Below are 23,198 nucleotides of genomic sequence, written 5' to 3' on the forward strand. Positions count from 1 at the left end.
CCACCCCATTCTCCGTGATGATCTTCAATCCTACGCTCAGTTAAATCAGACTATGCATTCAGGTTCCAAAAAAGCTTTTGGAATTGCACCTGTGATAATGATAATGGTTTAAAGGCCAAGGGAATCTTTGAGACGGTCGTCACTTCTTCCTTTTAATAGTCACAACGTTTTATTGTTGTTCAAGGAAATTATAGACTTCTCCCTTTTTTATATCCCTAAATTTTGCCTGAACTGTCTTTATTTGAAATTACAGTCAGCGGGATGCCCCAGTTTTGCCTAAGTCTCCTTCGTAGGTTTTGACTTAGCGGGCTTTTTCTTTGAATTTTTTTATATGAAAGATAGTGACTGCCTTGAGAATGATTAATGATAACCATCTTGGTCACTTTTGACTGAAACCCTTATTGAAAGGTGTACTGAATGATTCTCTTGAAATTGAATGCACAAACAAATTAACTGAGAACTACCCTGCCCCAGGTCAAAATTGCGGGTTTTCGTATAGAAAGAAACACCAACTTCTAGGCTCAAAGGGGTTGATGAGGGATTAACTTCCTTATTTCTCCAGTGTTTGGGGATTGAAACAATGCCTTTACATCATCAGCAAAGTTCTATTTGAAAGCATACAATTCAACAACTTGGGTATTTTGTTTTCATCATTCTCCCTCCAATCTTTGCATAAAACACAAGTTTGACAGAAGAGAGTGAACAAGAGATATATATTTTTGTTTTTTGAAAGATAAAACATAAAGAAGCACACAATGGATTGAATCAAAATACGCAATGCTCATTTCATTAAAATTAAATACTCAAGAATAAACAAAGTTTAAATGCAGTACATGAAACAAAACAAGGAAATTGCAAACAGAAGGAAAAAAAGCCTAGTGACTAATCAGTGACAAGGAGGAGCTATCCTGTCTGAAACACTAGTAACTTGTCATTCTTGGTCCAGTTGATTTGATCTTTTTCTTGTTTAAGCATTTCCATAGTTTACTGAAACATAATTCCAGTCCAAAGTGTCGAGGAACCAGTTTGACAATGGACAATCAAGTGTGAAGACAAAGACAGATGATATGAATTGACAACTTGAATGTATGAATATGGATGCATGGAATTTTTGTTTATATTTTTTTTTGTGCAAAAATGAATGCCATGAATGGTTTACATGTAATGAATTTCAAATCACATGGAACAGAAAGATTCTAATATCTCGGCACAAAGTGGCACACAATAGGATAATTCTAAGGTTCTTTCCAACAAGGTTCTAGACACGGTTCTCAGAGTTACAAACTCCTTTTGAAAACTCAGTCATCTAGTAAATAACTTACCACCCAACTGTGTTTTCAAATGAAGCCTATTCTGAGTGTGGTTTTCGCACTTACCCACGGTAATAGTTACGTTACGCAAGTTGGGCGCGAAACCACCATTTCCTAAAAAGTCATGGTTTAAGGGTTTTTCTAAAGGTCCCTAGAGTTAACGACCCAAATTGAAAACATCATCGCTCAAGTAAATAACTTACTTAACCAAAGACGTCTTCTCAAAGGACCTGCTCTAGGCGGGGTATTAGTATCTCCCACTTGACACTACGTCAAGCAAGTTTAATACTAAACCACCATCTTATCTTATGTGTTTCTTGAGCTCGGGTGTAGAGCTTTGTCCATAAAGTGCCAATAATCAAAATATTCCAACCATACAATAAGAAATCAAACAATAAAGGAAATAAACAAGCAAATAAATAAAGCTAACAATAATACAAGAAAAAACTAAACTAGGGTTGACTCTCTTAGATAATCCCCAGCAGAGTCGCCACTTTCTGTAGCGGTAAAAATGTGACTCGACGCGTTTTTCGCGCGCTCGAAGTACAACAGAGTCGCCACCGAACTTTATTTATTCCAAAAAGGAAAGGGAAAATATCGATAAAACCCACAAAATAAAAAGAGAATGAATAAGATGGTCATCGCAACCAAATTTAGGTTCGGGAGTCGGTTAAGCAAGGGGAAGGTATTAGCACCCCTCACCTCCATCGTACTCGATGGGACCCATTTAGTTATTCTTGTGATCGATTGTTAGCTTAAAATTTATTTGCGTTTATTTATTAGGTTGGAAAGAGGGAAGAAACAAAATAAGATTTTTTTATTATTGTGCTCGCCAAGACGTTTGTATCTTGTGCCTACGTATTCCCTAGTGCAATGGGAAAGTCAGAGCAATCGTAGTTCGGGGTAAGACTACGAATTTGTTGGTTGATTTTAGCGAGTGGTACTCGATCGCATTCAAACAATACTATGCGCACATGGATAAGAAACTGTTTGCATCACTACAAGAATGGATAACTAAATCAAGATTGAGACAAGATTTTGGCCATCATCGCATTCGAGTGGAAAATGTTCGATCTTCACATGTGGAAGTATAATTGCATTTGAATTTTGACCATGTGTCTCGTTTTATAAAAAAAGTTTTAAAATTGAAAGGTGTGAATAAATTGAAGTTTGTTTGTTAAGAGAAATCAAACATCTAAACAAAGGCTTAACGGCCATCGCCTAAATGCTTGAAAGAGAAAATTGTACAAGTACGTACAAACCCCTCGTAGGTGATGAAAATGATTCGCGCTAGGGCGAGAGAAAGATATGATTTAGTGGATTGAAATATTTTATAAAAGGCGAGATGAATTGAGTTTGAAAGATCTTTAATTGGAATTCAAGCGTTCAAACAAAAGCTTAACGGCCATCGCCTAAACGCTTGAAAGAGAATTTAGCTAAATCGAGTTTTATGAAGTCTTTAATGGAGTCTACGCGCTTAAACAATGGCTTAACAGCCATCGCCTAATTGCTTAAAGAACAACTTGTACAAGTACGTACAAACCCTTCTTCATTATCCATTATAGACTAAATTTGATTTGATTAAAAGAAAATCGTTTTTGTAAAAGAGAGTGAGTTAAATCAATTTTTAAGAAGTCTTTAATGGAGTTTAAGCATCCAAACAAAGGCTTAACGGCCATCGCCTAAATGCTTAAAGAACAACTTGTACAAGTACGTACAAACCCTTCTTTCCATTATAGATAAAATGATTTGATTAGAAGAAAATGTTTTTTTTTTGTAAAAAAAAGGTGAATTAAATCGAGTTTGAAAGAAGCGTTTAATGGAATCCAAGTATTCGAATAAAAGCTTAACGGCCATCACCCAGATACTTTTAGGACAACTCGTACAAGTACGTACGAACCCTCCTTGATTCATCCATTAAGACTTGAAACACGATTCGATTTAAAGATTATTTTTCTATCATTTTAAGATATTTGAAAATAAATTCTATATGTACAAAAGAATACATATTTTATTTTTGTCTTTTAATAAATATAGTAAAATAAATCAAATAATAAACATTTTTTGTGATTTTAGTATTATATAAATAAAACTTAAAAAATGAATAAAGAAAACCATTTATAAAAAAAACTAAAAAAAGAAACCATTGGGCCAGGAGGTGTTAAAAGGATAAGAGGGTGTAAAACCCAACAATGAAATAAAAAACAAAATAAAGGGGACTGGGCCGGATCTGGAGCGGGTTATGGGATCCAATATCCCTCTTCATCATGGATCGGGTTAGAAAACCCTAGAGGCAAAAACGCAGCTCCTTGTTTCACTCTGCTTTTTAAGAAAGAAAAAAAAAAGGGAACGACCTTCAGCTCTCTCTCTCTCTCAACCGAAGCCATGGAAGGAACTCAGGCTCTCTCACGGTCTCTTCTCTCTCTCAATCTCTCGGTTACCAAGGATCAAACAAAGCATAACAATATAAAAAAAACGGAACTCCCTCACTCGGTTTCTCTCAGTTCAACAAACACAGCAAAAAAAAAGAGCAATCAAAGAGCAACATCCTAATCGCTAAACACAAATCCAAACCACATTTCTCTATGATTCAGTATATTACATGTTACAACATCGAAATCGGGAAGGCAAAATATACGAGACAGATCAACAGTTGAAGATAAACCGAGATTTACAGTGGCTTACCGAGTTTGAAAGTTCCAAAAGACGAATCAAGGTAAGGTGAGTCTGAATCTCTCAGCACCGTATGTTCTTCGAGTTCCTCCTTCTTGCTGGGTTCTTGTTCTTCTTCGATTTATGTTTGTTCTTCTTCTCTGCTTCGATTTATGTTTGTTCTTCTTCTCTGCTTGTTGTTCTCTGAGTTGCGTCGCGGTTGAAAGGCGTCGTGTCTGTGAGTCGTTCGAAGTGTTGTGCGTGTTTGGTGTGTGAGGTTGGTTTTGATAATGAGAGGTTGTAGTTGTGATGAATTATTGTGAAGGCTTATGGGTGAAGGTTGATATGGATGAAGAAGGTGAGGTTTGTTTTTGAGTGTGTTTTGGTTTTGACAGTATGAACAGAGATGAGGTGAAAGGTTAGAGGTGGTGTTTCTCTATTGTTTTTTGAAGATAATTTCGTGGCTTTTGGAGGAAGAGTTCTCTGTTAGATTGGTGAAATGTGGCCGATTTTTTTTTTCCTTGCAGGTGTGTTTTTGCTCTGTTTTATAGATGGATGAAGGTGATTTTAGGGGGGAAATTAGGATGAAATTCGAACATTTATGGAAGCTGAATTTGGTGTTTTATGATGCAGGATTTGGCTTTGAATAGAAATGGTGAAAATTTTGGATGTATGGGGCAGCAATGGTGCAGGTAGTAGCAGGATTTTTGGACTGTTGTATTTGTTTTGGGATGGCAGGAAAGATGATGTTGAGATGTGAGAAAACGTTGAAGACACCTCTTCTGTAAAAAAACTTTTGTACTATTTTTTTGTTTGACTTAGTGAAATGGCAAAAAGAATGAAATGGGCTTCCTAAAAGAATTAAATTGGGCCTAAAAAATAAATCAAACACTTTTTCTTATTTGTATAACAATAACTAAAATAAATCCTAAAAAAAATAAAAACACTACTACTCTTAATAAATGAACAAAACAAAAATAAAAATTAAATTAAACTAGAAATTAAAACACAATTTTTTTAAATTTAAAATATAATAATAACAATAACAAACAATTATTTGTCGTCTAAGAATAAAATGAAACTTGGATGAATAAACAACTATGTGGATATAAAGCTATTTTTGTTGACTTTAATAAAAAGTCTAATTTTTTCTAAAACATGCAATGATGCGATGATATAATGCAAATGAAATACGAATGCGATAATATCAAACGAATGAAATATGCGGGTCAAAAATTGGGGTGCGACACCTGCATGCTGTCCTGGGGTGACAGAAGCTGGAAAACTGGCGTGAGGCAGCCCCTCGCTAATGTCACATGGCTTTTTTAGCTTACTGTCCACAAAAGTGGTTCTATAAATGGAGCTCTTGTGTAGAAGCTTTAATAGTTAGGTTTGTGAAACCTTGCCACAATCTCTCTCTCTCTCTCTCTCTCTCTCTCTCTCTCTCTCTCTCTCTCTCTCTCTCAACGTCTTCATTCATAGCAGCTAGCACTGAGATTGAAGGCAATCTGTTCGTGTGGACTGAGTAGAGGCATTTATCATCGTTCATCGCTTGTGATCATTCATCTAGATCTGCATCAAAGTTGTTAATCACCACAAGAGATAATTTGTCCAATTAATAAACAAGAAATTAGGATGTCACTCTTTTAAAAACATATTAAACTTGTTCAATCATTTAAATAGATACATAACACATTATCCAGATGAACCAAAACAAAACTTCATAATTGTCAACTCTCTTTTTATTACGCAACGGAAAAGATTCACACAATGTTATCAAAATAATATGCATCCATCATCAATAACATATATTCAAATAATACGGAGTTCATAAGACTCCAAACAATCATCAAATACAATAAGAGTAACTAAATGTTTATCCCTCTCGGTGTTTCGTATCAAAGCACGACCCGAGTCAACATAAGCCACAGAAAGATCAACATCTTCCAAGCTACTCCAAAGCGCACTAATCCTCTACACCTGGACGTTATCCACGTGGAGGCAACATTCAAATAAAAGGGGTGAGATATCATAGCAATATAAAGAAGCATATGATAACATGTATATGAGAATAAGGTCATACATAATTCACCACTTCACAACACATCAACATCGTTTATTAACAATTAGTATACAAGTATTCAACAACAAACAACTCATTATCACTCGTTAGTTATACAAATATTCATCACTAGAAAACTTATCATCATTCATCATCATGCAAAATTCCATGAGATCAACAACTATACAAATACATGTGGTACCAATATGGCATACATCCTCATCGTAAAATTGCCAATAAATAGAGACATCAACAAGGCATACACCTTTATCACAAATTGCACTCAATCCACACAATTAGATTGAGGCCATCTTAGTTTGCCAAACCAGACCATCGTAGTTTTCCAATCTAAGCCATCACGAACGTAATGTATGCGACACAACATGCAACATAACGACAACAATTATGCAACCACAAGGCATAAGCCTTCAACAAACGCAAATATAGGTCATCGCTTCATCATCATAACAACATCAATTCATCATATTCATCATACTCCATCTCAAGTTTCTTACATACATATATCATTACAATAACATCAGACATCATATTACACAAGTCAAGTAACGACATAACACGGTTAATTCAACTTCATAATAAAATTCATAGTTATTGTTAATTCATAACAATGCATCATTATCATATCATAAGGAAAATACACATCAGCATATCAATAACATCGTATCGTCATAAAAAACACAATTCAAGTTGCACTATGACATGGTTACGTCAAATCGTAACAAAGGGCATACTTCCTATGTTAGCACCACATAGTTCATCACTTAATCTTAATACAAGGACTAGGAAATTACATCCTATGAATCATTTTATTCCATCATAGTATAGTTCACAATGTTAGCTTTTCAACACTCCGAACGACGCATCAATCGGAGTCTGGAAGCTCAAGTTATGGCCTTTACAAAATTCTAATTTTGACTCGATTTTCCTGGAAAATGGGATGGCTCGCTTGAAAAATAAATGAAGTAGCTAACATTCTCAAACCCCTCGCCCAAAAAGTGTGATTTTCGCCTTTGGAGGCCTTTTGTACCTCCGAATTTGATTCCATAAAACATCCCAGTTTCACAATTCGAAATCCTACGATTATATAACATTTATAACAACCTATAACACCTATTTAGAGCTCTTAACATCATACGTTCATCAAGATTATCATCATACCAATACCAAATCAACAACAATATTCATATGTGAAATCCATACGAAGCATAAAGAAGATGAAATCAAAGAAAAACCTAAAACATAAACACAGAAATCCAAACCCATTCCTATCTACTAATCATCATACCCGATTTTATATGGTTAGAACCCCACCCTTACCTTGGATTGGTGATTCCCTACTCTTCAATGGTTTCCTTGCCCTAGCCTCTTTGTGCCTCCTCTCCTCTTTCACGATAAACTTCTCTTTTCACGTACTCTCCAAATTTTCCCCATTCTATTTTTCTCTTTTATTTTCATTTAACCCTTACTAACTTTTTTCTCACCAATGGGATTAACAAACACACCCCCACTAATCCTCATGCTAACACAACATAGGCCCAATTCATTAATTAATCAGTATTCTATTATTATTATTACTCAACTATATAATAAAATAACATAATTATCACAAATTCACAAATAAAAAACCATCTCACCAAATAATTCAAAATCAATTAATTAAATGATTAAATAAAATAAACGGGAGTTACACAATACCCGCCTTGTCGGAGTACTGGAAGGTGTACTTGTTCATGTTAATGATTTGATTTTTCCTGTAGATTTTATGTTCTAGGTATGGAAGAAAAAAATAATTCAAAGTCAAGCAACACACCCATCATTTAGGCAGGTCGTTCTTGAAGAAGAAAAAAAAATTAATGTCGATGATGAAACAATGTCCATGGAGTTTGGTGATATTACTGAAAAATTTAACATTTTTTATGCTATGAAATACCCCATGGAAGAGCATTATGTTTTTCAAATTGACTTGCTTTCTGAATTAGTTGATGAAAAATATTTTGAGTTGCATCCACGAAACCCATAGAGACACATCGTTATACTATTTCTACAATTGAAGATATCCACATTCCAGCTACCTGAAACAAACCACTCATCGAACAACCACCTTCTTTAGAGATTAAACTACTTCATGAATATTTAAAATATTCATCAAAGAAGTAATTTGAGCAACATAAGTTATTGCAAGAACATAAAAAGGGAATTGGATGGACCTTGACTGACATTCCTAATATTAGCCCGTCCATATCTATGAATAATGTCTTATTGGAAGATGGAGCAAAATTAGTGAGGCAGCCCTTTAACCTTTTGATCCTTGATGTTAGGAAAAATGAGATCACTTTCACGTGCCCATTCGATGCTTTCAGTTATAGAAGATCGTTCTTTAATCTTGGAATATAAAGCGAAGATACTAATAAAAATTAAAAGTCAATGGACACTGCCTTAAGCTATTCCATGTGAGCCCCACATTGGAAGAGGAATTTGTAGAAGAGCTCTCATTGGGAAATGCTAGTTACTCAGTCATCTATATCCACCTTGACTCCTCGGGTGTGTTCTCCCCCCCCCCCCCTCTCTCTCATAATTTATTATTGTTTCATTGAGGACAATGTGTGTTTTAAGTATGGGAGAGGGAGTCACTTACTTGTTTTCTTATTTACCTTAATTTTTTTCTTATTTATCTTATTTACTTAAAAAATATTTCTTTTAAATGCATGTTTTTTCTTTGGTTTTTGGGGTTGCAAGTGTGAGTAATTTTTGTTCACTTGAATAAAGACTTGTGGTGTGATGTGAGTGATTTTCTTTGAATTCTCAGAATGATAAATAGGACTAAATTCTAAATTGTGCATCATTTGTGGTTGTTCAATGTTCTTTGTGAGATTTTGAGTCTTATACTGGATAACATACAAAAATTCATTTCTTTCTTTATTGTGTGATCTCACTCATGTTTGTTAGTTACTCTAAAACTCGATTAGATTCTTGTAGAAACTGTTTATTTACTTGTGAATATTGATATGATAAAGGCAATTTGTTTTTGTTTTTTTTAGCCACTTAGTCAAAAAGCCAACCATGAAATTATCACTTCTTGTTTGAAGCCTCTTTGAGCCTATTTATCCCATATGTTGTTTATAATTTATTACAAAACTAAAAGTGAAAAACAATTGTATTACCCTATTTAAAGGGATGAAGGAGTCTTATTTAGAGGTGTGTAGAGTTGCATTAATATAATTGTGATATTTCAAAAGTTGGTAGAACATAAAAAAAGAAAAAAAAGAATATATATATATATATATATATATATATATATATATATATATATATATATATATATATATATATATATATATATATATATATATATATATATATATATATATATATAAAGAAAAGAATAGAAGGAAGACAATTCACATTATTTTCATATTTCTTCTAAAAAAAATTGAGACAAGAAAAGAGAATAGAAAATGGCTGGAAAGATGGAAAAATTATTGAAATACTGATTAGTTCAACTCCCACAACCATTTTCGATTCTATTTAATTTGTCCCTTTAAATTTTAGCCTATTACCCCATAGGATTTATCTCATCCTTACCTTGGCTACATAACAACCTGAATAAAGTTGTTTTGATCTTTGCATGCATGTATTTCAAGTGTGGATGTTAGAGTCTTTTCAAGCTTATGATAGTGTTAACTTTCATGATGAGCTTTGAGTGTAAATAAATAACCTAAACACTTGAGAGTCGAGAGAATTTTATCCTGCCAGGATCTTACTACTTATGATGTACTCTTTGGTCACTAACACCATAATCCTTGCATGTTTTTGTTTTTTATTCTATTTTGAATTTTGAATTTTAAGTTTTGCTCGGAGTGCAAAAAATTTAAGTGTGAGAGAATTTGGTCAGTTCATTTTGATGCAAACTCTTTCACTATTGTACTACGACAATTCTATAGTCTTTCTTATTATTTTTTATTGCTTTTAGTATTTTTTTTAAGTCTAGTTTAATTCCGCCTTTATTTTATTTACGTTACTTATTTGTCGAATAAGTAGTAATTTGACATTATCTCACTGTGTAGATCATAACTTGAGCATCGAGATGCCGTTTGACGCGTTCTAATATGTGTTGGAAAGCTGAGAAGAAAAGCTACAAGTTTGATGTTAAAGTCAGAATCCAATTTGGAGTGAAGAGGAGTCAAATAATGTGTTACCATTCTTGACTTAAGAAAATAATTAGCTTTTGAACCGGTTGTGTTTTTAGGATTAGTTGCTCTATTTTCCCGATTTTCTTGTATTATTTAAGTTAAAACGCAGTGCTATTGTTAGGTGTTGAGAGTTTACATGAAATTAAAAAAATACAACTACATTTCCTATAGAGAGCTAATTTCCAAAGGTTAATATAGTGATTTTAGATTCCACCCTAATTCGATGTTAGTATAATTTTCAATTTAATTTCAATGCCTTTCAATATTATTTTGTGTTTTTTGCATGTTTAATTCAAGTTTCATAGAATATGTTGATTTGATCGATTTACATTTCGTAACCATAATCGCATTTATCATAGCTTTTTCGTTAGTTCGTGTAATCTTTAACCGTTTGCTTAATTTGGAAAATAGAAGCTTAAATCACATTGGATATATTGCGTCTGTTCAATCAATATTGTAATCGAATATGGATCATATCCGCTTAGGAAATTGGAGTTATAATAACCAATGATAAGTCATAATCTGAATCAGTAGATTAAGTCGTTAATCTTATTTGTAATCAAATTATGTTACTCATGCAGCGGTGAAGTTTGTGAGACTAAATCCATTGATTGACTTAGCTCATATATTTTAAACAGAGTCGCCACCACACTTTATTGTTTCCAAAGGAAATGAGAGAAAGAGCGTATAAAACCCACAGAAGTTTTTAAAATTAAAACTAATAAAATAAACAGAGATTTGGGTAAGGGGGTCTGTTATGCAAGGGGAAGGTTTTAAGCACCCCTCACATCTATGGTACTCCATAGGAACCTCTTTGAAAATATTGTTATTATTTTTGTTGCTCTTATGAAAATGCCATTGTGTTTTTGTTAAAATAGAGTGGGGGATGAGAAAATAAGGTTTTAAAAGTGAACTCGATAAGACATCACATCTTAGGCCTACATACCCCTTTAACAATTAGGAAATCAGAGCTTTTGTAGTTCCTCTTAAAAAGGAAAATAAAAGAGCCAAAGTGGCCAAAATCTTTTTGAGTGTTGAGCTTTAACAATACTCAACGGGCTTTTAAAATGTTAAGCTTTAACAATACTTAACAAGGGTTTAAAATGATCCAAGCTTTACCAATACAAGGCCCAATGGTCTAAGAGCAGTTTCACCGAGAATAATGCTCCTCTTAGTACCAAGGTTTGAAAAGGGTTGGTTGAGCTTTAAAAATACAAAACCAAGGGGTTGATTTAAAAGGGTTGAGCTTTAAAAATACAAAATCATTTTCAAAAACAAGTGGGGTGCAAAGCTTTAACAATACTAAGCACAAATATAAAGAGATTGGGTACCTTGACAATTTTAGTAAATATCATTCACATTCCTTTGGATATTTCAACAATAACTTAAGTAATCAATCATGGATACCTCAAGTGTGTGTGTGTGTGTGTGTGTGTGTGTGTGTGTGTGTGTGTGTGTGTGTGTGTTTGTGTGTGTGTGTGTGTGTGTGTGTGTGTGATAACATGTGTCACAAAAGATAAGAAAGTGAGTATAACAAAGAGATCAATGTAAACTCAAATGTTAATGGATAAAAGGATGTTTATACCTTGGAATCATTTCATGTATGAATGAATATGATGGATGGATAAATATCTCATGCATATGGTTAGTAAACAAAGTATATACAATGATAATACCATGGATAAAGTACAAGTGTACAAGGATGAAAATCAACAAGTACATGTATATAAACAAAGACAATGATCAAAGCAACGAGTCATATTCACAAGGTAAGGCTAAAGATCATGGATTTCAAATTAGGGTTTTGAAAATTAGGGTTTTAGAATCACATTCAAACCTAATTGATTTTAATGATTAAAATACCAAATTCTAAAGGATAATTGGTCTAAGGGTACATGGTATAGTCAAGGAAACATTAACCTAACCCTAAAATGATTCACAAAAATATACAAGATCTTGGTGAAAATATCAAAAAGAAATGATTTTTTTTTTGGATTTTAAACATGTAAAAATACTTGTTTTTTTATTTAATTTTTTAAATGATAAAGTAATAAATATTTTTGGATTATTTAATCATATTATAAAAATAGACAAGTTAAATAAACAACACAAAAAAATCAGATCAAAATAATTAATTTTACTATTTTTTATGATTTTTCAAAGTTTAATGAAAAGGTGAAGAAATAAGTGGTAAGAAAATAAGTTTTGTTGCCGATAGAGTTTGAACTCAAATCCTTAGCCAACTGGGCTAGGCACATGTATTGATCATTGGGCTCATCCAACAAATAATATGTGAAACTTAATTCTGAATGGCTAAAAATGAAAATAAATTGTAAAAGTGCAAAAGGGGTGGATCGAACCCACGCCCTTGTGCACACGCCTTAAACACTCACTCAAACCAACTCAGCTACACGATATAGTTATTAGTAACACATAAACCAATCATTATATTATAAAACATGTTCAAGAATTCAAATTTAAAAGCCCATCAACTTCATCTTCCTCATTGAACAACATCAACTCATAGATGGATTTCAAATTTACTCAAATCTTAACCAATTTTAGTGAAACAAAAGTGAAAAATGATCAGCATTGAAACATGAGCCCAACCATATCTCTATCATGAATTAATTCATACTGAGACTCAAGAATTTTACTCAAAACCATATGAACCCTAATTCTAACTTTTAAAATTAAATGCTTAATTTGAACAATCAATCCCTAAAACCTTAGGGCTATTAATCCCTACATTATGCTGAGTAGAATGGTGTTAAGAAATGCAAAAATTGATGCTTAAATGAATGAGCTCGAGTCTGAGCTTGTTACCTCTGAAAATGGAGTTTGTATTCTGTGTTAGAGGTGTTATAGAACTTACTTATGGATCTGGATAGCTTATGTGTGCCTTAGGGAAGCTAAATGAATGCTCACTTGAACCTCAGCACCTCTGGAACTCAGAACCCGATGGTACCTACAAAACAAGGAATTTGAAATGGAGATTTGGATTTTAGGTATTACAGAAGTTGTTTGATGACTTAGATAGTCTCTATATGGTATATAGAAGGTGTTTGGATGATTAGTTTGGTCAATGTGTGATTTTGTGAAAGTTTGAAGGTTAATGTTTCAAATAAGTCTTTAATGGAGCTTCAATGGTGATTTTTGGTTAGAGGCGTTTGGGAGGGTGGTGGAGGTGATGAACAACTTCTATATGATGTATGGAAGCTACTTTGAAAGTGGTTTAACACAACAAATGCTTGGAAATCAAAATTTCAAGTGAGAGGTGAGATTGAGAGTTGTTGTGTATTTGATTTCATGAGCCTCGATCTCTATTTATAGACATAAATTAGGATTTGTGGGTGAAGGAATCTCAGCATTTGGACTTCACATGTGAAAGTTATACTACTTTGCTTATTCATGAAGAAATGAGAAATCCATGGTTCCAAGGGAAAGTACAAGCATGCTTGGAGTTGTTAGTTTCTTTAAACATGTTTGGCCTGATTTCTTGATGGAGTGTATGCAGAAGTAACAAGTTGAGAGCTCAAGGAGAGTGGACTTTGTGATTAAAGTCACTTTTCAAGAATGGAAGTCATGGCTTTATGTTTGAAATGGAATGAAACTTTGGATAATGCATAAAACACATGAATCATAGCTCAAAAGCAAGTGAAATCATCTGAGTTTTGTGTCTTGAAAAAGTAATAGGAGCTGCAAGAAAGGAATCTTTTCATTTGAAATGGTTTTGGTTCATAACTTCTTCATGTTCATGACATGAATTCAAGTATCATGGAGCCTTATTGACAAATTCATAACTCATTACTCAAGTGATGAAAAATCATGCTAATGGTCTCTTTGGAAAGCCGTTGCTACATACTTCAATCCACTTGCTAAAAGTTTTCTCAAACTCATTTTGGATCATGGTGAAAAATGACCACAAAGTTGGAAGAAATCCATGTTAAAACACTTAAAAATTTTCTAAGTTATTTTGACATAAACTTCTTGATCCAATATCTCTCAAATTAATCACTTTGTGAATAAATGTTATAAGTTACAAACTTGTTTTTTTGATCAAAATCTACAACCTTCACGTTGGGATATTTTTTAGTTTGTAGGTGAATTTTGAAGTTCCCAAAATGAGGTCAAAAACACTTAAAACCCTAATTTTGATTTTTGTTGACTTTTTGATTCTTGATTGATTTTCTTGATTTTTATTGATCAAATGACTTTAATAATCTTATGTTGATGATTTTGACCTACAAAAGTCCATAGTTGACCAATTTTCTGAAAAGTCAAAGATTGACCTACACGGTTGGCTTTTTCCAAATGAACTGCAATTTGTGGATTCCAATTGAATCATACTCTCCTCTTCAAATAGATGATGTGAGTGGATTGAAATGTTGATTTGGATACCCTTGAATTATAGTTTGAGCCATGGAGCTATGTCCTGATTAAAAGTCAACTCTCTAGATGAGTTAGGTCAAAACCCTAATTTGTGCACCAGATGAATTTGGAAGTTGTTGATTTTTGGGTTGAGCCATTCTTGTACTTTGATTTTGATGGGGGAAATCATTTGAGCATATGAGAAAGCTTGAACTCCTTTGTGGATTTCAAAATCCTAATCTTGCCTGAACTCTCTGATTAATCACGTGCCTTAGGAAACAAGCAACAAGCAAAACACAATTTCTCTTTGTATATTTTTGTTAGTAAATGAAACATAAATAATAATGATGATGCTGATAATGATGATGATGACCATGCTATGCTATGCACAAAATGGTGTGGGATCTCATGGTCAAAAATTAGGGTACAACAAATCATAATCATAATCGAAACCTTAAATCCCTTGTTTCATTTGGTTGGTTAAATTAATTCCTGAGTCCTTTCAAATACCGCCCTTATAAGCTTGTTTTTTTACCTGTGCGATAGCAGACTAAATTGGCGTCTCTATGCTAATTTTAGCCAATTTTAAAATTCTAATTTGTAATCATGGTAGCATTACTTTTTGTTTTTATGTTTTTGCTTTTATTTTTATTTTTTTTGGTTTTTTGGTTTTAAAATATTTGAATTATAAATTTAAATTAGTTTTAAAGTTATAAAAGTCAATCTTAACATTATGTTACATATTTTTAAAAGTATTAGTTAATTATTATGTTATATTTGTTTAATTAAATATATTATATATGCCCATAGTTTATTAATATTTTATATGATAATAACATTTATAGCAAATTCGTGGTAAGAGTGTTTGTTTAGAGAGAAAATAATAATAGGCTTATGTAGTATGATGCTCCTTATAAATTATCGTATTTTTGTTTTTAGTTTTGAATTTAATTTTTTTTGAAAATAGTTGCTGAATGTTAAAGTTTTCTGATTTTTTCTTTAAATTTAAACTCCGTAGAAAATTCTGCAGGTTTCCTCCGAATTTTCCCGCAGATTTAAAATTTGTTTGTTTCCTACCGATGTTTCTGCAAATTTTAATTTGAAGGACTAAAACAAAACAAAATTTAACATTCAGAAACTATTTTTAAAAAATATTTAAATTAGAGACTAAAAATAAAAACACTCTAATTTACGAAGACCAACTTTCTTTTAGTTTTTAATGAGAAAATTATATATATGTCAATGATAGATTTTTTTTTCTAATGAGAAAATTATATTTAATAGATGATAGATTTTTTTAGACTCCTTATATTTGATTCATATAAATTTTGGAAATTTCTTTACCCACCTCCCTCTTTTCTTGGTCACCTCTGGTGAAAAACACAAAATACCCTCACTTCGGAAATGCATTTTCGAAACCCTTATTTTTTTTTCAAAATTTGTCTTATTTCGGAAATCCACTTCCGAAAATACGAAAAAAAGGTGTTTTCGGAGAGCATTTCCGAAAACACCCCCTTTTGGATTTTCGGAAATGCATTTCCGAAAACACCTTTTTTTGGGAGGGGGTGTCTTCGGATATACACTTCCGAATTTTTTTTGGGAGGGGGTGTCTTCGGATATACACTTCCGAATTTTTTTTAGGAGGGGGTGTCTTCGGATATACACTTCCGAAATATTCCAAGACCAAATTGGTCTTGGAATGTTTCGGATATACACTTCCGAAAGAATTCACTAATTATTAAAAAATTAAAATCAAGGTGAATCAATACAATTAATAGGTATAAAATCAAGGTGAATCAATACAATAATAGGTATAAAATTTCCTAAACAATTTTAAAGTAAAAAATTATTTTCCTAACTTATATAAATCAAAAACATCTTAATTTCATAAGTAAATTTTGAATTATTTAAAATTAAATATAATATATAATATATAAATATAAATATAATATATATATTATAAATTAAAACACTCATTGTTTTAATTTTTATAATCATTATATAAATGTATAAATATATTTATAATTAATATATAATAATTATTATATAAATATATAATAATTTTTATAAATATATAATAATTATTATAATTATTATATAAATATATAAATATATAAATTAAAACACTCATTTTTTTTTAATTATTTTTGTAAATATATAAATATATAATAATTATTATAAATATATAAATATATAAATAAAAAATTATAACTCATTTTGTAAGTGAAATTATTTTAATTATTTTAATTAAAATTATTTTAAATTTTAAAATATGAATCAAAATAGAAATATATAATAATTATTATTCATAACTCATAAATTATATCAAAATATATAATTATTATTATTCATTACTCATAAATTATATCAAATTTATGATAATTGAATTAATTAATATCCTAAAATTAATTTTTGGGATTTTTTTTTGTTGTTTCGGAGATGCATCTCCGAATTAGTCAAAATCCCAATTTTAGAGATTTTTTCGGAAATGCACTTCCGAAGTCTGGAAAAATTTAGAAAAAAAAAATATTTCGGAAATGCATTTCCGAAGCGGGGTAAAATGGAGTTTTCGCTGGTGGTGACCCCCATAGGGAGGTGGGTAAAGAAAAAATCTAAATTTTGTTGTGTGGGAGAAATTAAATCGCATGAATAAGAAGTAAATTAGTGAAAATTTAGATATTATATAAAGAAAAATCTTGCAGTGTATATTTTTTATTTAATTACATTTATGCTTTCTAAATAATAAGTTTAGTCTCTCATTTTTTTTATTAAACTATTATTACTCTCTCTCTAGTCACTAAACCACAATTTGAGTGAAAGCTATGATTATGACTATGTCGGCTTCCTATAGAGAAATGATGTTTTTTATGGGTGAATTTTTCTTTTATAATTCATTTCATGTTATGGTAGATATGTGAAAAAAATATAAAATAATATATTTTCTCATGTGGCGACACATTGTACAAACTCTTATATAAATTAACTCATTAAAAATTAGATTACATAAGAACGAAAGAAAAGTAAATAATAAATTGTGCAACTCAATTATCATGATTAATTAAATAAATTAACTTAATTTTTTAAAATATTGTATTAGTTTGTGTGACAAAGAAAGGGGCTATTTTAAAAAAGAGACAACCCAAAAAATAATTTTTCCATAATTTTTTATTAAAAAATACACTACAAAAAAATTGACATTTACCTACAGAGCTTTTTAGTGACAGCCAAATCAACTGTAGGTATAGGCTGTCTATACCCCTGTATTAACCACGATAATATTTAAAAAAAAAATTGCTGAAAAAAATAAAATAAAAGTAAATTATGAATGGCGCGAAAATGAATAAATTATTTTCATAAACCGCCCAAACCTAAAACTTTTCCTAAACCTAAAATTTTCCTGAACCTCAATAGCGCTTCATCTTCTTTCTTTTTATCAGCTACCGACATCTCATGACCCCCTTTCTTCTTCTTTCTATCGGCCGCCATACAGTAAGAATATACGCTTTCCAGCAAATCCATCTCTTCACTTCTCATAACGGTATATGTTTTCTTTCCTTCTTTCAATTCTTAATTTCTATGTTTAGTTTAGTGGTCATCAATTTAGGGTTTTGAATTAATCGTTTCTTTGCTTTCCTTTTCTCTCTCACGAATCACACTTTTTTGTATTTTTCTTGTAATTTGTTAAAAACAATTGTATAAATTTCATAAGAATGAGTTTGTGTTCTATTGGATGGTTTTTTATTTTGGGGTTTTTCTTTGATTGTTTGTGTGTTAACGTCATCCATGTTTGATTTGTGATTTCAGCTTGTCAAACAGTTAGTAGGCTAAGTTTTTGATAACATTTGAGTTCTACGGCATCGCCTACATCGATATAATCAGGTACTTTAAACTTTTCATTGCATTTGTGTAGGTCATTATTTTTTGATAGCTATATAAATTGATTGGATCGAGTTTTGCAACATTGCCTACATTGCACACCTCTACTGTTAGAAACAACTTTATTTGGGGTTAATAATAAGGGTGTTTGATAGAAATTTTGTAAAGTTTGATTGACAGATTACATCATCTGGCGTGTTGTTTTTTTGTTTGATACAATACTTCCATTGAAGAATCACATTATATGAAATGACTAAGTTTTTGTTGTAAGTTTGAGAACAAAGGCATGTGGAGTTTGAGAAATCATATGAATGAATGAGTGGGTTGTAAGATGTTTATGTTCTGTATGTTAATGTGCTATTAAATTTAATTAAACATCTAATTAGAATGATGGGTTAGGTAGAATGCTTTATGATTATTTTTGTTTATTTGAAATTGTTTTAACTTAACTTCTTCAAAACAATTTATCTTAAGCTAGAGCTTAAATTAAAAATCTTTAACTACTTAGTTAGTTTTACATTTTGCAAGGGGATATTTTTCTGCCAATTCCTGCATTGAGAAAAATAACGGTTATAACAGTGGTAATAAATAACTAAGTGCTTTCTAGAAATCTTCTATTTGTTGGGTACTCAATCTCAAAAGATATTAAAACAAGTTTTGCACTTTCTCTAATGTAATGATTTTGTGTTTCTTTATAGAAAAATTTATTATTTCATTAAACCCAAAGAATTTGACTTCAAACTCAACTTCTTATTTTTTAAGGGGATTTCTTGTTCATTTTATTTAGCTTGTAAAATGTACAACAAAATATAATCAGAGCAAAAGTTTCAAATGATACATTTTTACTAACTAAAAAACTACAATTTGAGAGTTTTGATATAAAAGTCATAACAATGATGAGTTGAATCAGTATTTTATCAGGATTCAAGTATATTGGAACAAATTGATGCAAAAAAAAGTGATGAAAAAATAATGGAATAAAATTATATTATACTTATAGTATATAAAATATGTTTTTACTTACTCCAAATTGTGTATCTATAAGTTCATTCTAATATAACTATAAGGATTCACCATCAATTATTCATGTTTCAAGATTTAACTTGCACTGGTACTCTTTATTTGAAAATTTCAAATACTATAAGGAACCTGTACAAATAATGGTTTGGACTCTTCTAACTCTTTTAAGTCTACTAAGTTTATTTATGTTTTAAAAAGTAACTTGGACACTTAGAAGGCATCAATATGCTCCCATCAATATCAAAAACTGGAAAAAAATGCCTGAAGAATATGTGAATGATATGCTAAAAGTAGTAGAGGTATTTGCTATTATTATAGATTGAAATTAATTTTGTGTAGGCAGTGGAAGTAGTAGAGTTATATATTATGATTATACATTTAATATAACTTATATTTTTTTACTTAACATCTCATTGTGTAGAGCAAATTTGAGTTTGTTCCTCCAATAAATGAACTAACACGAGAAATGATAAAATCTGAGTTGAATGAGAAGTGGAGGCAGTGGAAGGGTGATCTAAAGGCAATGGCATATGATCCGAGTAAAACAGAAGAAGAAGTTGCATCAACAATACCTGATAGTAGGGTTGACAAAGATCAATATCGTGAGTTGGTTCATTATTGGTTCTCCGATGATGGACAAGTAAGTTATCCATATTATAAGACATTAAAATGTTTATTATTTTGACTATATATAATATATTTTATATAAATTGCAGAAAATAAGTAAAATTAATAAGCAAAATCGTGCCAAGTTTGAAGATGTCCATTGCATGGGTACAAAAAGTCTCCCAAAATTTATTGATGAAAAGGTTTGTTTATTTTTGTTGTACATTTCATGGGGTGAACTGTAATTAGAAAAAATAACATATACCTGGTATGTGTGGTTTTAGATGAAAAAGAGCAAAGGAGTGTTACCTAATCGTCAAGAGATTTATGTCGAAACTCGAACTCGTAAAGATGGATCAATTGTCAATGAAAAAGCTGCAAAATTGATTGTAAGTTTTGCTTCTTTGAAATTGACTTAGCATGATTGAAACTTAGATTTGCTGATTGAAAATTAGTTTTGTTTCTATAAAACTTAGTTAGCATGATTAATATTGAGTTTTGCTTCTCTGAAATTGAAAAGGCTACCAAGTTAGCATGATAGGAATTGTAAATGTCTGATTCTTTGAAGAATCTCTGTCACTTGAAAATGAAAGAAATTATGTAAAGAATGATATTTATATTTTGTATAAAGACTTTCCATTCTGCATAATGTATTGATGCTGTAAGTTAACATAAATACAGCACTAGTGTTCTTAAGTTTCATAGTAAAATATTGTGTGTGTGCGCGTGCTCGCGGGAAAATTAACAAGATGGCTGGTATAAAAAAATAGGACAAAAGTAAGCATATGTGTGATTGGTGGCACATGTTCTTTTGGCATTTATTCTCATATCGAATAGTTTCTTTAAAAGGGTTATGCTATGATGTTAATCCTATTGTTAGAGGTCTATATAATTGATTACCATTGAACAAAAACCATTACCTTCCACTTTTTACTATTATAACAATTCTTTCTTTCAAACATATTGATTACTATTGAATGAAAAATCGTCACCTACTAACCTTACTGTATTATAGAAAGTGGCTGCTATTTGTTTTCTATTTATCTTATAATGACCTCTGATAGTCAATTACTAGTACATCTGATGTATAAATTATACTTGGTTATGTTTATGGTCCGATTATTTTATAATTTTGGCATAATTTTCGTCATTGAAAATACAATAATATTGTAAGTCCATTGAGTAGCAATCAACATGACACAAAATTTTCACATTTCAGGAAGATCTAAACAAGTATAATAATGAGGTTGGGCCATCTCAATCAACCCAAAATATGCAAGGTTCTATGCCTTGGAAGGATGATACATTTTCTAAAGTACAAGGAGCTGCAAAGAAGGGACGTGTGCGGTGTATGGGCAAGTTTCCTAAATCTAAAAAATCAAAGGTTTATGTGTCTGAAAATGAAGAGTTACGTGATAGAGTTAAGCATATGGAGGGTTTGTTAGCAAATGTCATTACCTTAATTCAAAATAAATTTTCTGGACAAGATGTGAATGACATCATACAAGCAGCTAGCCAGTTTCCTGATGCTTCTAGTGCTCATAACCATTTGAACTCTCCAAGTCAAGACAATAATGAAGATCATGAAAATGGTATAAAGTATTTCTCACTAGAGTTATTAGTATTTTTAGGAGTCATTCTATCTATGTTGAATTGTTTTGTTATTCATCTTTTCTTTTTAATTTCTTGTAGGTGAGGATTAAAAGTTATAATGGGAGACTTGATAAACACTTGAAGATGAAAGTCAAAGGCTATGAAGTGGACACAATTTTTTGTTTGTTTCGAACTTGTATGCTTATTTTATGACTATAGAATTATCTTTTTTGTTATTAGTATAATTCTCTAGTACTTTAAATTGACAAGATACAACTATTATTAATATTAAGTTTGTAAGACTTTGAGTTAATTTTTTCTCTCTCTATATATATAATGTTTGACACTTTTATTAAAATTTATTTCTTAAATGTATTTATTTAATTATTTATTCTCTAATTTCATTAGTATAATGAATAAAAAAAATTGACATTGAAGTATGTTAATGGGGATTAAATGTGGGTATAAGAAAAATTCTAAAATGAAAAAAAAATCACTATCAAGTCACTGATCTTTAGAATGTGGGATGGAAAATAAGCTTTTCAGTTAGGTATATACACACAGCAAAAGTCATAGGTATAAGTAAATATTTATACCATCGGTATAAAATCCGTAACTATATCCTATGTAACGGAAGATTTCCGTAACTATAGCCTATGGTGACAGAAAATATCCGTAGGTACAGCTAATTAAATGTCACGAAAAAAAGTTCCGTAGGTAAAAGTATTTCGAGCTATACCTACGGGTAATAGACATATACCTACGCTTTTTGGCCGTCACAAAAAGTCAAATTTCTTGTAGTGATACTTTTTAATTTAAAAAAAAATACATAAAAGCAAAACAATTTTTTATTTCAGTTCAAGAAAGTGTTGTATTTATTATTCACCTCATAATAAACAAAATAGTTATAAAAGCAAATATACAATTACAATTACAATGAGAAAATAGAGGTGCAACTATATATATATATATATATATATATATATATATATATATATATATATATATATATATAGGGCATATCATATGAGAATGACATATTTATATGAGAATGTGAGAATGAATCTGAACCATTGGATTTTAAAATAAATGGTGGAGATTATAAGTGAATCTTTTTTTTCTCTCTCATGCATCTTGAAATAAATGAAGTAGGTTTAAGGTGATATTTGTGTAAATAGTAATTTTGTTGATGTTTTATTAGTTTTGTGCTGTTGATGTTAACTTCGTATTCTATTTAGTGGTTGGATATGAATGTTGAGAATTTGTATGGATATATGGAAGCATGACTAGTGAAGATTAGTATCATAGAATTTTAATGGTAGGTACATGCTTTCTAATGTTAGATCTTAGTTCTTATAAATGGTCGTAGTAAGTTTAAGATGAGATTTGTGTGACTCATAACTTTGTTGTTACTTTATTCGGTTTTCTTATAAAAAATATTTATTTTATTTGAAAATTTTATGTGAAAATATATCTGCAGGTAAGTAATTTTCGTTG

The 23,198-nt window shown here is 30.9% G+C and overlaps 1 protein-coding gene across 3 annotated transcripts; it reads left to right on the top strand.

Moving 5' to 3' along the window:
• Window positions 1-18,000: 18,000 nt before the first annotated feature.
• On the top strand, window positions 18,001-21,992 carry LOC131618975 (uncharacterized). Of its 3 annotated transcripts, XM_058890133.1 has the most exons (7): window positions 18,001-18,144; window positions 18,411-18,485; window positions 19,924-20,142; window positions 20,219-20,311; window positions 20,393-20,497; window positions 21,328-21,700; window positions 21,801-21,992. In XM_058890133.1, the coding sequence occupies exons 3-7, from the start codon at window positions 19,969-19,971 to the stop codon at window positions 21,809-21,811; spliced, it is 756 nt and encodes a 251-aa protein (XP_058746116.1). In that variant the 5' UTR covers window positions 18,001-18,144; window positions 18,411-18,485; window positions 19,924-19,968; the 3' UTR covers window positions 21,812-21,992. The 3 variants fall into 3 exon arrangements, with proteins under 3 accessions (XP_058746116.1, XP_058746107.1, XP_058746111.1); XM_058890124.1 differs by lacking the exons at window positions 18,001-18,144; window positions 18,411-18,485 and adding an exon at window positions 19,719-19,801 and having other exon boundaries at window positions 19,984-20,142; XM_058890128.1 differs by lacking the exons at window positions 18,001-18,144; window positions 18,411-18,485 and adding an exon at window positions 19,719-19,801 and having other exon boundaries at window positions 19,996-20,142.
• The last annotated feature ends 1,206 nt before the right edge of the window (window positions 21,993-23,198 follow it).

This window comes from Vicia villosa, linkage group LG1 (genome assembly GCF_029867415.1).
Source record: "Vicia villosa cultivar HV-30 ecotype Madison, WI linkage group LG1, Vvil1.0, whole genome shotgun sequence".
NCBI lineage: Eukaryota > Viridiplantae > Streptophyta > Magnoliopsida > Fabales > Fabaceae > Vicia > Vicia villosa.

Bases quoted from the DNA above. Each gene is read 5' to 3' on its own strand.
- LOC131618975 (XM_058890124.1), top strand. From the start codon at position 19,760: ATGCCTGAAGAATATGTGAATGATATGCTAAAAGTAGTAGAG. The intron at 20,143-20,218 runs GTAAGTTATCCA...TATAAATTGCAG, and splicing joins GGTTCTCCGATGATGGACAA to AAAATAAGTAAAATTAATAA. The intron at 20,312-20,392 runs GTTTGTTTATTT...GTGTGGTTTTAG, and splicing joins CAAAATTTATTGATGAAAAG to ATGAAAAAGAGCAAAGGAGT.